This window comes from Cebus imitator, unplaced genomic scaffold (assembly GCF_001604975.1).
Source record: "Cebus imitator isolate Cc_AM_T3 unplaced genomic scaffold, Cebus_imitator-1.0 Scaffold51, whole genome shotgun sequence".
NCBI lineage: Eukaryota > Metazoa > Chordata > Mammalia > Primates > Cebidae > Cebus > Cebus imitator.
In genome coordinates this window covers 6,237,119-6,252,832 of record NW_016107366.1, presented here as the reverse complement: position 1 = coordinate 6,252,832, position 15,714 = coordinate 6,237,119, and the positions used below count along the sequence as shown (strand labels likewise).

The window sequence follows — 15,714 nt, the reverse complement described above, 5'->3', positions numbered from 1 at the left end:
GAGGGGCCGGGCACAGTGGCTCACGCCTGTAAGCCCAGCACTTTGGGAGGCCGAGGTGGGCTGATCACCTGAGGTCAGGTGTTTGAGATCAGCCTGACCAACATGGAGAAAACCCATCTTTACTAAAAATAAAAAATTAGCCGGGTGTGGTGGTGCATGCCTACAATCCCAGCTACTCAGGAGACCGAGGCAGGAGAATTGCTTGAACCTGAAAGTCGGAGGTTGTGGTGAGTTGAGATTGTGCCATTGCATGCCAACCTGGGCAACAAGAACGAAACTCCACCTCAGGAAAAAAGGACATTGAGACAATAGAAGCTGTTCTCCAAAAATTTTTTTAATTATGGAAAAGTCAGTTCGACAACTATAAAATGCTATGGTAATTGAATCTCAAATTTTGTCCAGTTTATGCTATTGTTTTAAAAAATGAAACCAGTAATTTAACATGCAAATTTTCAGAAATTAGAAAAGTTAGGTCATTTATTTCAATTTTACTAAACTTAAGTAGCAGAAATCTTAAAAACATGGCTTTCTATTCTCCTCACCACAACTGATAAAACAGGAAAACATAACTGGAAAAGGGAGCTAATTGAGAACAGATGTCAGGGATGAATTTTTCCAGTAGTGAACTATAAACATGCAGAATACTGGAAAATGTATTATGGTAAAAAATCAGCATCAGTTACTAATTACATGATGTAAGGAGGAAACCAGATACCTAAATATGTAGAACAGGCATTTAAAGAATAGATAAACCATGTTTTTACTATCCAAATCTAACTGATACCTCAACCTACAATCTACTAAAATTCAGATACTTCCAAATGCCTACGAAGTCAGCTCTTACTTATCCATAAAGATGTATCCATCCACAAACTGAACAAGTTTGCAAATACAACCTACTGTATTCATCCTGGTTGTTTTGCCAAATTTTTTTCAACTTAACACCTACTTGGTACTTTCCTTGTGACCTGCCTTCTCACTATTTCACTTTCTCTATTTATTTTACACTCTGAAAGCAGATACAAGACTTGCAACCCCACCATCATCAAGCCTTCTCTAGGAAGAAGCAGAAAAAGGACAGTTCTGCCTCCACTGCTACACTTAAGAAATGGTTTGTGCTTCGCATGCAGTGAGGATCAGAAAAGAACTGAAGAGGAGCAAACAACAGAATCCATTCCAATGAAAGTTTGCTAATTTGTATGAAGTCAATTTGTGACTCATCCATATTCAAATGAAGGCATAAAAACAAATTCCAAAGCTAAATATAAAGTGACTTTTGGACTATCCAGGTTTCTGCTCATTTCTACTTCATAGACAGAAGGCTGTGATGCTGGCAGCATTAACTCTCTCAGGCCACCAAGACCCCACTCAGTGGCTCTAGTTCATTACCATGCAGGCCAAAGCAGTTTAATGTAACTACTACTAAAAGCACATGTGTTGTATACAAGAGTTTGTAAGTCTCCTTGCCATAGCAATCACTTAGGAGACCAGGGCACAGCTGACACATGATTCACAATATTTAACATGTCTAAAAAAGCATTCAACTTTAGAACTTGAAATTTCCTTAAAGATCATAAAGTGAGCCTAACACTATCATTTTACAAATAATATTTAGGCCCCCCAAAAGATGAACTTACCCAAGGCTGGGCACCTTCCGGGCAGCAAAGCCAGACCCAGGTCTCTGAGAAGCAGTCTAGTGCTTTTTGTGATATCAGCATCTCACTGTTGGAGAATATGCTGAAGGAACTGAACTTGTAGATGTGAGGTAATCTTTTTTTTTTTTTCAGTGTTGAAATGACGGGAAAGGGGTTATGCAGTTATATTTGGAAAGAGGTATTTATTTCATCCATCAACTCTAATTAAAAGGCAGATCTTGTTTCATAGGCATAAATAATATCCTGAATTGGTTTATCACATGAGTGATGACTTTTCTCCCCCAAATTATTGAGGTCTTCCAGAGTTTACAAATGATTGAGGAAAACATGACCAAGAAATAAACTATCTTTTTAACCAGACGGCATGCCTGTCTTGATGCTTATTATTTCTAATAAATGAAAACACATTATTTAATGAGATTTTAAAGTATTATTGGCACTTATACTGTTATGTAATCTTTCCATCTCAGGTTTCTACTTTTTTCTAAACTTTTCTACAATTTAAAGTCTTTCCTGATCTACTATATTATCTTATACTTGTTAATATAAACTTTAATATTCAGTCACATAAGCTTCAATCTAAAAATTCTAAACAATCATAATTCCAAAATTGGTTTGCCCACTTTACTTCTGCATAAGTAGCAAGCTAACCTATTTCAATATATTTTGGAAAACATAAGAAATTCCAGAATTTTTATATTTAATGAGTTATACAAAAATGTCATGGTTCTCAATTTTCCAAACCTTAAAATTTTTTTTCCAAAGAATTTGATATTAACATTTCCTAACTTACAGCATCTAGTCCATTAGTGAGAGAAAGCACCATAAGAGAAAGTACAAATAGAGGGGAAAGAAGTTAGAATAAGAGTCAAACCAAAAGTCTATCAGGAAAAAACAAATCATAGCAAATCTTCCTACGCAGATACAACAGGTACAAGCCAAACTGCCATTTTCTTGTTATCACCATGCAGCTGTCTGGGCTTGTGGCAGGCACCTTGATAAGCTACATTCTATCCAGAGTATTAAAAGTTGAAGTAGGCCAGGCATGGTGGCTCATGCCTGTAATCTCAGCACTTTGGGAGGCTGAGGCAGGTGGATTGCACCTGGGCAACACAGTAAAATCCTGTCTCTACTAAAATACAAAAGATTAGCTGGGCATGGTAGCGTGGGCCTGTAGTCTCAGCTACTCAGGAGGCTGAGAGAGAACTGCTTGAACCCGGGAGGTGGAGGTTGCAGTCAGCTGAGATTGCGCCACAGCACTCCAACCTAAGCAACAGAGCAAGACTCTGTCTCAAAAAAAAAAAAAAGTTGAAGTAAAGAAAGCAAATAATGAATGAACTTGCATATGTCCATTCATGCCAAAAATACCCTAATCCAGCCAGGCATGGTGGCTCAGGCCTGTTATCCCAGCACTTTGGGAGGCTGAGGCAGGTAGATCACTTGAGGTCAGGAGTTGGAGACCAGCCTAGCCAATGTGGTGAAAACCCCATCTCTACTAAAAATGCGAAAATTAGCCAGGCGTGGTAGCAAGCACCTGTAATCCCAGCTTCTCTGGACGTTGAGGCAGGAGAATCACTTGAACCTGGGAGGCCGAGTTGCAGTGAGCAGAAATCGTGCCACTGCACTTCAGCCTGTGTGACAGAGTGAGACTCTAAAAAACAAAACAAAACAAACAAATAAAAATCCATATAACGTGTTACTTATATCTATTCTGTATTCATATCCAAATTAAATGAGGCAATATTTTATTGATACTATCTAAACTGAACATTCGTAGGTGCTACAGGGATTTCAAAGATGTGTGAGGCATGCTTTTGAAGCTTACAGTTTGACAAGGGAATAGACCACGGACACAAGAGCACAAAAAGACGGCAGAAATATAAGAACTTTGTGAGACTTTGTAAAGTACAATCTGAGTTCACTTCCTGAGCTAGTTTTAGAGGAGAGTACATTTCAATTAGTGGAGAAGAGGAAGGAGGGGATGCCATAAAAAGGAAAACTATGAACAAATGTGGGAAGTTGAAAGGACGTTTGAAGAACAGTGAGAATACCAGTTTGACTAGGGCAGGGAAATTCTGTGGAAATAAAAGTGGCTCTAGGTTTGACTTTGGAGAAAATATGCAGCTGCTGAAGACTTTTGAGGCCAAAAGTTATATAACAAAATCTAAATTTTAGGAAGACTAACCTGGCAATGACAAAACTGTTAAGGAATGGCAAGCATGTAGGTCAGAGAGAAACTTACTATAATGATTGTAGGTTACTGAGTCAGGTACATCTAAGTGTATAAATCAATGTCAGCTGAAGTTACTAAATTTTATATATGTACCTTAAAGATAGTATAGAATTTCTACACTGATTCTAGAAGACTTGAACTTACAATTTTTTACTTTTCTTTCCTGTTTTCACCCTAGGTAACAACTTTTGGCTTAGAATTTTTATGTCACCATTCCTCACCCAATCTTTGCTTTAAAAAGAAATCATCCTCTTTATATATCAGCAAAAGCAGTAAGATTTTGTGTCATTACTTCATCAGAAGAGCATTTAAAGCAATTTAAAACAACTGCTTTATATCACATACAATAAGTTTCCCCCAAATTTCATATTTTACTTTCTAAGAAAAATAGGTTCTTTTTTTGCAGGCAGTTTAGGCCTACAAATCCAAAACAAAATGAAAGGTAACTATCCAGCGAATCTGTAATGGTTAATTTATAGAGTTCTTTAACAGGCTGGTTGCAGTGAGCATCATGAAAGCAGAAACTTTGTGTATGTAAACTAATGACATATAATTGTCCCTCTTCTGTTATAGAAAAAGGACTGAACCAAGAAAGTTTTCAACGTTTCACAAACTAAGGTAGTTTTATTTGATTTGATTTCCCAAAAGAGACAAAAAAAATTAATAAAATCTTAAAAAGGAAATTTAGATTACTGAAAGTCACATTACATATGCCTTACAGAACATTATGCCTTATTTCTAACAAATCTGACTTTTGAAAAGCTATAGAGCAGTAGATACTAATTCTAAAAAAAAAAGAATCGAGAAAGACTAATTATGTTTGGGTCACCTAAAGAATAGCATACGTTTAGGGATGTAGGATTCAGCAGAGGATGCTGTCTCCGTCTATAAGAGAGCTGTGTCTCTGCTTCCATAACGTTCCATTTGAGTTTTAAAAGGCGGCCACTTAGTGACCTCTCCAGCAGTCAGTCCAGCTTCCTACCCAGAGAAGCACTGAGACAGGAACAGTGCATTGGCTCAGGGAGGTCAGACAACAGTCCTCAATCTAACAGAGCAGTCCAGGAACAGAGATTGGCCACTTGATAGGAAGAAAAGGATGTAAAGGAAGAAACGGATGTAAAGGAGTAAGCATGTGGAAAAAAAAGAAAAGGATGTAAAGGAAGGCGAAGGGGAGAAAGGAGGAGGATGAACAGAAGTAACCAAGATAGAGGTCCAGAAGACACACCCACTCAAAGAGAGAAAACTTAGAGGTTCTCAGCTAGGGAGAAGAGTATTCTTTAAAAAAAAAAATTAGGTAAACAAGGATACTGGTTTGAAACGGTCACTGGAGCCCAACTCATATGAACAATCTAGTAGCTTTATAACAACTCTGAATTGTTACATGAAAGGCAAAGACCTTTCATATATACTAACATTTAGAAAATGTAGTTTATTCAATAAATTCATTGAAAAATGTCATGTTTCCTAAATTTTAGGGTTCCTGCTTACAGTGATCGCAGTTCTGCATGAAAGTTTAAATTGAAGGGGGATTATGGGGGGTGAGGTAGGTGCACAACACAAATGAAATTTTTACAGCATGGAAATAAAAGTATTTTTAAATCTTCTTGGGGGTGAAGAGTTAGGCAAGAAGACGTGGAAACTGTCAAGTGCTTCTCTACACACCCACCCACCAGATACCATCGCAGCCGGCTGGGGGAGTCACCCTCTTCTTGCCTGACAGCTTCACTTCTTTGAGGTCTGGAGCTGGTGATCACACTGGCCCGTCATGGTATTTTCAGTTAACAAAGCAGTTACTCAACAAGGGAAAAAGCCACAAAGGAGCAGGGCAGCTGCTGCTGCACCCGTGATGCAAGTGCAGGATGAGCCCTGGGCCGCCACCACCGCCTCGGCTCCTCCGTGACGTCCGGGAAGGGTATCCCCGGCACTCAGGAAGTGGTGGCCGCGGGCAGCTCCGCCCCCACGCAATTCGGGGCTGGCCGGGAGGCAGGACCGCCGGGCCTTCCGCAGGGCGGGCGGGGATCACCATCTCCCCGCTCCGCGCACACACACGCGCACGGGCCGCGCGCCCCGCCGTCGCCCGCGCCTCGCCCCACTGACTCCTCACAGCCCGCGCCGGACTGAAAGAGCCGCCGGCGGCCCCCTGCTCTCCCACGGCTCGCACCCACTCACCCCGACCCCCGGCGCCGAGCCCGGCCCCGCATCGCCGGTCACCAGACAGGGTCGAACCAAGTCCAAGATGGCGACTCCGCCCCCGCCCCCTTCGCACTCCCCGCGGGGTCAGGGCGCCCCCTCACGCGGCGGGCTCGCGCCCGAGGCCCGGCTAAAAATAGACAGGCCCGACTATATTTGGTTCGGCCGGATCCCGGCGCGGCCGCGCGCACCCCGCCCCGCCCCGCCCCGCGCGCCCTGCCCCGCCCTACGCGGCGCTGAATGGAGAAGGGGCGGGGGTGACCGAGGGGAACCTACTCCGCTATCTGCGGCGCGCGCCGGCGGCGGGGCCCGGCCAACCGCTGAATTTAGTAACATCGCCTGCGTCAATCACGCGCCTCGCGTGCGTCAGCGCCGCGCGGCTCCAGGTCCTGCTCCCCCCTCCAGTCTTTGAATGGATACAATGTAGCAGCGCCCTCCTTCCTTTCGAGGCTGGATTGGAACCCGCGACTGTGCAGAGATTCGGCTGCTTTTGGCTGGGTCAACTTTCGGGGCATCCTCCCACGATCCTCTACGCACCACCCAGTCAGAATTGGAAGTGGAGATGAAGAAAGATATACATGCCGTATTTATCTATATGTAGTTCCTTTTCAAGTTTCTGGTCCTAGCTCGAACCTTCTTCGATTCTGAAACGTGTGCTGTCTACAACGGAATCCTTTATCTCCCCTCCGCGCACCCCCTGCCCCTGCCACACACAAACATTGGGACTGGTCAAAGATACAAAATGGTATTTGCGATTCAAGTGGACCACATGGGGACCACTCTGTCTGCATTGTTTCACTCAAATATTTTCTCCTTTGCAAAAATTCATTTCCGAAGGAGGTTTTGTTCATTCAGCAGCAACCTTTGAGACTAGGAGTCTTTAACTCTGATAAATTTTATTTTCATCAAGAAATTTACACTTAAATTTATCATTTCCAGCAAGAAATTGCTCCCCCTTATACAGTCGCCTAGGCTTTCGGCATACCATTTTATGACAAATATGTCCCAGGAGACCAAAGCAAATCCTCTAGCGAGGGACTGACTAATAAATCCTGTTGATTGATTTCGAAATGTTTAATTTGGGAGATGTGGGCATCTACAACCATCAAAAAGTGAAAGTGCTAGTTGAAAGTTCCATTTCTGACCCAGGACTGGGGAGGAGGAATGATTTGCAATAGTCAGACCCGCTCAGCTGTTGAACACGTGTGTTTGTTTTATACACATTGAGTAGTTTTTGCTGCAGCGCGCGTGTGGATGATGGATGTGCACTTCGCTGGGTTATAACGTGTCCAGTTAAGAAACGTACGTGTAAAGAAATAAAACATTATCCTCAGAGCCATCTGCATCCCTGTGTGAAACACGCACCCAGTAAATGGTGCGGGGAGAGGGGATTAACCTGGACGCAGAGGACCGGAGAGAGGTAAACAGTTTTAGAACCTTTACAGGAGGAAAGTGCAGCTGCACCTCAGGGCGTCTTCGGGCTGGTGCCAGACTCCTTCTGCACCGGCTGCCAGGTCACTCGGAGAAGCTGGCAGGCGGAGCCTTCCCTTTCGGAAGAGCTGTCCTCTCTCTTACCCCCTCGCCCTGGCTTGGTGCCTCGGGGCAGCCTCGGAGGCGCGCCAGCAGCACTCCTCCAACTCTACTCCACCCGAGCCTGACAGCTGGGCGGTCCCGCCTGACCCATGGGCAGGTCGCTGCACCGTCCCGCCGACGCACGCCCTGGCGAGCGGGTCCGCTGCAAAAGGGCTGGCACCGCGGGTGCGAGAAGCCCCCGGGCCGGGGCCAGCCGAGCGGCGGAGTTTCCATTGTGCGGCCGTGTGACTGGCCGGGGAGCGCGCGCGCGGGCGCGCGCACGAACACACACACCCTCCCTCGCACACGCGGAACCGGCTGGGCCAAGGGAGGGAGGAGGAGGGTGACGTAGCGTCCCATGGCGTCACATTGACGTCTCGCATTCCAGGCACTCTATGGAGAGGCCGCTAGGGCTCCTGTGGCATAAATGACGTGCCGAGAGAGCGAGCGAACGCGCAGCCGGGAGAGCGGAGTCTCCTGCCTCCCGCCCCCCACTCTTACAGCTCCTGCTCCTCCTCCGCTCCCCATACACAGACGCGCTCACACCCGCTCCCTCACTCGCACACACAGACACAAGCGCGCACACACACTCCGCACACACACTTCACTCTCCCGCGCGCTCACACCCCTCTTGCCCTGAGCCCTCGCGGGTGCAGCGCGACACCGCAGCTGGACGCCCCTCCCGGGCTCACTTTGCAACGCTGACGGTGCTGGCGGTGGCCGTGGAGGTGGGAACAGCGGCGGCATCCTCCCCCTGGTCGCAGCCCGAGCCAGGACGCCCGCAGAATCTCTCGGCTGTGCTCTCCCATGAGTCGGGATCGCAGCATCCCACACCAGTCACTCACCGCCTCCGGGAGCCGCTGGGATTGTACACCGCAGCCCTTCCGGGACAGCAGCTGTGACTCCCCCCCAGTGCAGATTTCGGGACAGCTCTCTAGAAACTCGCTCTAAAGACGGAATCGCCACAGCACTCAAGTACGTATGAGATTCGCCCAGTTAATAAGGGGACTTGTTTAAAAAGTTGGCTGCCTGGGAAGCGTCGCTCCTGAAATTGACAACTTTGAGTGTGGGGTTTCCTCCCCCCACCTCACCGCCAGGCTTTGGCTTTGCTAGCCTAGCGGCCCGTAGGTTCTGGTCTGAAACTTTTCCCCAGTAGCGGGCCCGCGGGGATCTCTGGAGCTTGTGGGATTCCTCCCCCCACTCGAAGAGGCGAAAAGCCTCTAACAAAGAGGAGGACCGGGATTTGAGCTGTAGCGGCTCCAGCGTTGTAATTCAGGGTATTTCGGCTCTAGTTGTCATGGTAATGATGCTCTCGGCGGCGGCGGCGGCGGCAGCAGCGGCAGGAGTTGCAGCTCCGGTGATGAACGGCAGTAATTTTCCTGCCTTTTAAGTAGGATTGAAAATAGGAGCTCTGGTGGGTCCAAGTTAATGTACCTAATGGTGTCACCGAGCTGGTTCTCTGGAAGGAAGCTTGGGAGGGAAGGGCCTAGGCAGAGGCGGCCAGAGTTTGCAGAGGCACTCGGAGGACCTCAGGAAAGAGGGCGTAATTGTAGGAATGTGGCTTATTGTATTGAAATGAGCCTGGGGTTCCACTAGGCACGTCTGCCTGGCGTCGCTGACTTGCGGGTTTACACTTTTCCTTTAGGAGGTAAATCGGGTGTAATTGCCGACTCCAGCGGCCTGACACGTGTGGGAACAGTGTCCCTCTCCTTCGGACCTTGGCTCTGTGTGGGAAAGGCATGCTTTACTTTTCACTGACAGAACTAGCGCTTTTGGAGAAGTTGCTCAGGGTGTTTTACTCTTGGTAGAAATCAAAGTTCTCGCTGGTGAGACGAGAGCGGTCATGCGAGCGCAGGCTGCGGAGACTGACTTCCAAAGGCACCTCTCCAACCTGTTGGAAGCCTCAGAGCAGTAGCGAGGAAGAACGCATCTGTCCCTTGATTTCCAAGACCGTTCTTAGAGATTGCCTTTTATTTATTTATGCGTCCGGATTCTCCAGAGGGAAGAGCTGCGAGGAGTTAGTCATCAGAAATATCAGACTGTGATCACAGGGCCTTGGGGTGCCGGGAGAGAAGTACAGGGAGCCGTCAGTCATTGTCATTCCACCGAGAGTCCAATGCCGGATCTCTTTTCCCACGACGGGGAAACATTTTACAAAGCCGAGTTGGGGCATGAAAAAGCCGCCCAACGAGGCTAATGGGCACAATGAATGAAGTTACTTTATTCGAGTTATTTTCCCTAAACAAGATGTTCGCAGTTAGTATCAAAGACTCCTTAGGCCATAGCAACCTCCACGCCCGTTCCCTCCCCCTGCACCCACCCACCTGGTTCCCTGGGACCCTTCGTTCACAGAAATTCTTCCCCGCGGTTTGTCTCGTCTCCCTCGGTCTTTCTGAGAATCTCAGTCTTTCCCTTTCTGTCGGTCTCTCCTCTGCTGCTATTGCCCCCGCCCAACCTCCGCCCCCGCTCCCCAGGGTTGGAAACTCCGCAGAGGAGCTCCGGTCACAATGCTGCGTTTCACGGTTTCCTCCACACACTCCACCACGGGGAGGGGAACACGGGGGTGTTCCTTTCGTCTGCCCACGAGAAAGAAAGGGGCTTTGACAGAGGTAGTTATTTCCTTCTAATTTACAACCCCAAGGCTCTGTGCTCCCGGCCCCGGCGGCCGCAAGCCGGAGCGGCAGAACGTGTTTCCAGGCGCTGAGGCTTTGCCTAGGTAACCGGCCGTTTGTAGGGCGGAGAGAGCGGCAGGGCGCTGGGCTGGGCTGGAGGAAAGGCGGTGTGGGTCCCTCCCGCGAACGCTGGGCACTCGAGGGGAACCCCTTCGTTAGGGAGATGCGGCCCCCACCCACCCGAGTTCAGAGGCTTCCCCTCAGAGAAAGACTGCGCTTGAAAGGCCCTGGGGGAATGCAGGGCAGGAGTGCCGGCACCCACTGAAGAAGGGGTGGGTGGGGCATTGCTGGAGACCCCCATTGAAGATGCGGGGAGACGGGAAGCACAGGCTACTTCCGTGGGAAGATCCGCTTCTACCAGCGCTACAGCGAGCGCAAGCTTTCCGTCCGAGTAGCTCCGGCTGGAGCTAGAGGTGGCAAGGGAATCCCCCATTTCCTGGCCGTCGAGGGTTTCCCGGACCTGGGGGCTCTGAGTCCCTTTCTCTCTTCCTGCAGGGAAGCCCCGGGCTCAGCGGCGCCAAGATACGAGCCTCGTGGCCCCGGGCACCTCAGAGGTTTTTGGCTTGGTTTGGTTTGCGGGTGTTTCGGTCCTTGTTCCCACCCTTCGAGCTGTGCCCACCAGGGACAAAGGGGGCGCTATAGGCCGGAGTTTGGGGCATCCGGATCCTAACGTGAGGCCTGCTGAGCTGCACTTTCAGCTACAAACTTTCGCAGCGGCTATGCGTTGGTCCGGGAGCCGCGCTCGGCACCCTCAGGAATGTGCCCCCTCTGGGCCGCTGGGTGGCTAGGAGCCTCCAAGCTGCCCACCCTCGAAGACACTACCCTCTGGGTGCACGGACCTGCCTCCGCCCACCCCATCAGCCGCTAACGCCAACCGCTTCGTCCCCTAGATTCCAGCGCCAGCCTTCTCTTCGCGGTGTCCTTTTGTTTGCTTGACCCCTGGCCCTCGAAACTCGAGGCTAATAGAAGCGAAGCTCCATTAGCATTTAGAATGAAAAGCGCAGACTTTCTTAATTCCTCGGGGCATTCATGCATTCGTTCCGGACCTTGTGCATTTCCTATGCAACTTGTAAAATTTGTATTTGAGGGGTGGGGGCTGGTGGAGTTGGAAAATGGCTTTTTTCCGCTGGTGAACACTAACTGATCCCCGTATTGGGGAAGAGCTCCTTCCTCAAGTGTTCTGCTTTCTTCGGTTTTCCTGACTTCGCAAGCTCGGAATCAATTGTGGGAGCAGAGAGATCAATTTATAGGCGATGGGACCGGCTGCGCGTTTTTTTAGCCTCGGTTCTGGTGCCACAAAACGGCGGTAGGCGCCGTGGGTTCGTACAACCTTTCCTCAGCTTCCTCAAGGCCGTGTGATGCTTCTTGCCCAGGGGGACTTCTGTACCATTAATCACCCTTAATTTTATAAGTCTTTGTAATTAATGTAGCATTTCTAGAGGTTCCCAACCAATTCCCCCAGTCCCCAATGCGCCCAGCTCAGGCCGTAATGATCCATCCTGGTCTCACTGTGACTTTGTCCTCTCCAGAGCCCACTGCGGAAGAGCGCAGCCCGGCAAGTCCGGGCCCTGAGCCTGGACCCACCGCAGTGCCGGGCAGCACTGCCTGCGCTTCACCTCGCCGGACGTCCCCTCCTCCTACACTCTCAGCCTCCGCTGGAGAGACCCCCAGCCCCACCATTCAGCGCGCAAGATATCCTCCAGGTAGGTCCGAAGGCAGGACACCTTTCTCCTCCCTGGCTGAGGGAAGCGGGTGGGGGAACCACACACCCAGCGGGCAACGTGGTCGACCTGCCCAGTGCAGGACGGTAACTGCTGGCCACGAATTTCACAGCACAGGTGGCTTCCTCACAGGAAGCTCCTCTGTATACCACACCCTGTTGCTACTGAGTAGAGCAGCCAGATTAAATTAAGCGTTGCATTGCTCAAAATTAATTTTCCTAAGAGAAATACAAATATACCAATAGATTGGGGTATTTTATACATTTCAATTTCATTTTGCTCTTCTTTTAGTGTAAACATGTAAGAGTTATGGAATCACTTAGGGCAATACTGAGCATTTTCATTAATATAAAACCCAAATCATTTGGCTGAAGAAGTTTGGATGCTTAAAGCTCGGAGGGAAGGAGAAAAGCATTTGAACTGAAAACCAAAGAGTAAATTTGAGTTTGGCAAAAGAACAGATTCTAGATTTGATTTGTACCACCTCTTTACAAATTTGTTAAAGGAATAGTAGGTGCCAAGCCTGTGTAGGCACCATAGATAATGCAGATAAATAGAATACAATCCCAGCAAGGTCATCTTCTAGCTAGAAACCTCAGAAAGACACAAATAAGAGCAATAGGAAGGGATTGGCAGGGAAGAATGACAGAAAAGACTAAAGGAGAAATCCTAGAGGTGCTAAAGTGAGAAGGAGAACAGATGAAAGATCAGGCAGTGTTCTTTCTTTTAAATGATTAGCCTTTCATTTCATCCCAACAATTGGACAGCAAGATAAGTAAACCTTTGACTTCAAACTAGTGAGTGTATTTCTAAAGCCCTGCTTGGAAAAGAAAGGCTTGAACTGGCCTCTCCTCATCACTGCTTCTTCCAACAGGCCCTCATCATCTTTTTTCAAGTCAAGATTTCATCCCATACACGCATGACTCAATCAGATTTGGAAATGTGGGTAAGAGAAAGATGTCAAAGGAAATGTGAAGTATTCACTTCTCTGTTAGTCACACCTTTTACACCATAGACTCCAAAGAGGCGTAAAGCACCTGGTTTTCCTTTGGCTCAGAAAAACCAACCACCAGAAACCACCCCCCACCCCCTGCCCTTTTTCTTTTTAACCATTTATATTTAGCCATAAAGGAAAATAATTAGATAAATCATCCACTACGTCCAATAATTCTCAGAGCCTTCTCACTCAGTTCAGCCTCTGCACAATGTTAAGCACCCTGGATACCAGCCACTTTGGGGGCAACATAGTCAAACTGGAGGAGATATCAAGTCTATTCACAAACTGCTTTTTTTTTTTTTTAAATCATGGGTACTAATTATAATGTCACAAGGAAATACCTATACTAACTTGCCTATTATTATGATAGTTATAAACTGTTATCACAAAACAGCCACTGATATGTTTTATTAGTTAGAATTGGGATATATGTATGTGTGTTTATATATATATGGGTGGGTGTTTTGTTGCAGCTGCTGATCTTTTTCTTTGCAGATGGTACAAACTCCCCCGAGTCCATTTCCTGGGCCTATGTCCCCACCTAGCTGACTGAAGTTATCAACAGGGGTCCAGTTTGTGCAGGCTGCTAGCCCTATTGGAGGAGTGGGAAGGGGTGGGAGAAAGCAACCACAACGTGTGTGGGCAGGCTCAATTGGCACTTATAAAATGTTAGAATGTCAACTGTCTCCCTTGGCCACTAAATCTCTCACAGGGTAGCTCTTTTTTGACTAACTCAGGTTTATAAGTCAATGAGACCAATGGTGTCTTTCCCCAAAAATAAACCGACTGGCTTTCTCTTTGTCCTCCTAGGTTATAGCTGAGGAGGCCACTTCAATTAGTTTACAGGACTCAAAGCCACTTTTTAAAACCATGTCTGAGCTTATGAGGAAAGACTTCAAGTTTCCCAAATCTGGTTGAGAGGACAGGGCAAGGGAAGGAAGATAGGTACAGAGGTCCACAGGAGGCCAGGTTTTGGCACCCCCTTGTCAGGAATTCAGCTTCCTTACTAGGGACAAAGAAAGTAAGTGTGGGGCCTTTTGTCTATGCTACCAGACGGAGAGGATGTCAGTTCCTCTCTATTTTCCAGATTAGAGAGCGGAACCCATTGCTGCCTGTTAGCTAGAAAACCAGTGTTAACTTGCTTCTGAGAGACCCTTTTCTCTGTCCCTGCAGATATGCCCTGCGTCCAAGCCCAATATAGCCCTTCACCTCCAGGTTCCAGTTATGCCGCACAGACATACAGCTCGGAATACACCACAGAGATCATGAACCCCGACTACACCAAGCTGACCATGGACCTCGGCAGCACTGAGATCACGGCCACCGCCACCACGTCCCTGCCCAGCTTCAGTACCTTCATGGAGGGCTACTCGAGCAACTACGAACTCAAGCCCTCCTGCGTGTACCAAATGCAGCCGCGGCCCTTGATCAAGGTGGAGGAGGGGCGGGCGCACGGCTACCACCACCATCACCACCACCACCACCACCACCACCACCATCACCAGCAGCAGCAGCAGCAGCCATCCATCCCTTCCGCCTCCAGCCCGGAAGACGAGGTGCTGCCCAGCACCTCCATGTATTTCAAGCAGTCCCCACCGTCCACCCCCACCACGCCGGCCTTCCCCCCGCAGGCGGGGGCGCTGTGGGACGACGCGCTGCCCTCAGCTCCAGGCTGCCTCGCGCCGGGCCCGCTGCTGGACCCGCGGATGAAGGCGGTGCCCCCGGTGGCCGGAGCGCGCTTCCCGCCCTTCCACTTCAAGCCCTCGCCGCCGCACCCGCCCGCGCCCAGCCCGGCCGGCGGCCACCACCTCAGCTACGACCCGACGGCCGCCGCCGCACTCAGCCTGCCCCTGGGAGCCGCAGCCGCGGCGGGCAGCCAGGCCGCCGCGCTCGAGGGCCACCCGTACGGGCTGCCGCTGGCCAAGAGGGCGGCCGCTCTGGCCTTCCCGCCGCTCGGCCTAACGCCTTCTCCTACCGCGTCCAGTTTGTTGGGGGAGAGTCCCAGCCTGCCGTCGCCGCCCAACAGGAGCTCGTCGTCGGGCGAGGGCACGTGTGCCGTGTGCGGAGACAACGCCGCTTGCCAGCACTATGGCGTGCGCACCTGCGAAGGCTGCAAGGGCTTCTTCAAGGTGAGAACACGCCGCCCCCTCCCCTCTGCACCCAGCCCCCTAGCTGAAGGGAGCTTCTAAGTGGGCGGAGGAGCGTCCTGGTCCTTCCGGGTTTGAGCGCTGTAATGCGCACGCTGCGTTCCTACAGTTCTTCCTAGTACCTTCACATCCATTTTATCAGGGACTTGCCACTGAGTTCCATGTACAGCCGGCCACCCCAGCTGGATTCCGGGGGTCCGTGAACGTCCTGGCCTGACACTGCCCTATGAACATTTTTCCGGAGAGCTTTCAGCAGAGTCTTAAAAGGACCTGTTACTTAGAAAATGCAAAAACCCCATTGCTTTCTTTGTCCATCCAGGGTGCCTGAGGGGATAGGGTGTGCGTACCAAGCCCTGGACATTTGTGTCTCATTTAGTCCTTACACTAAGAGCTGGTGCTCTAGAGTCAGACACACCTAAGATTGAATTCTGGCTACTCACTAGCTATTTTTAGTAACCGTGTTTTAAAGGTAGATGTTAATTATCCTTGTTTTGTAGATGAGGATGTTGAGGTTTGGAGAAGTTAAT

General features: G+C 49.1%; 1 protein-coding gene across 2 annotated transcripts in view; it reads left to right on the top strand.

Annotated features, from left to right (window-relative positions):
• The first annotated feature begins 8,058 nt into the window (after positions 1 to 8,058).
• The window catches only part of NR4A3 (nuclear receptor subfamily 4 group A member 3), a 42,422-nt gene continuing 34,766 nt past the window's right edge, over positions 8,059 to 15,714 (top strand). The window contains exons 1-4 of one of the 2 annotated variants that reach the window (XM_017527809.2): positions 8,059 to 8,625; positions 11,852 to 12,025; positions 12,918 to 12,989; positions 14,214 to 15,169. In XM_017527809.2, the coding sequence (XP_017383298.1) occupies positions 14,216 to 15,169 (954 nt within the window). In that variant the 5' untranslated portion in view covers positions 8,059 to 8,625; positions 11,852 to 12,025; positions 12,918 to 12,989; positions 14,214 to 14,215. The remainder of the gene's footprint in view (positions 8,626 to 11,851; positions 12,026 to 12,917; positions 12,990 to 14,213; positions 15,170 to 15,714) is intronic. The other variant, XM_017527808.2, reaches the window with a different exon arrangement.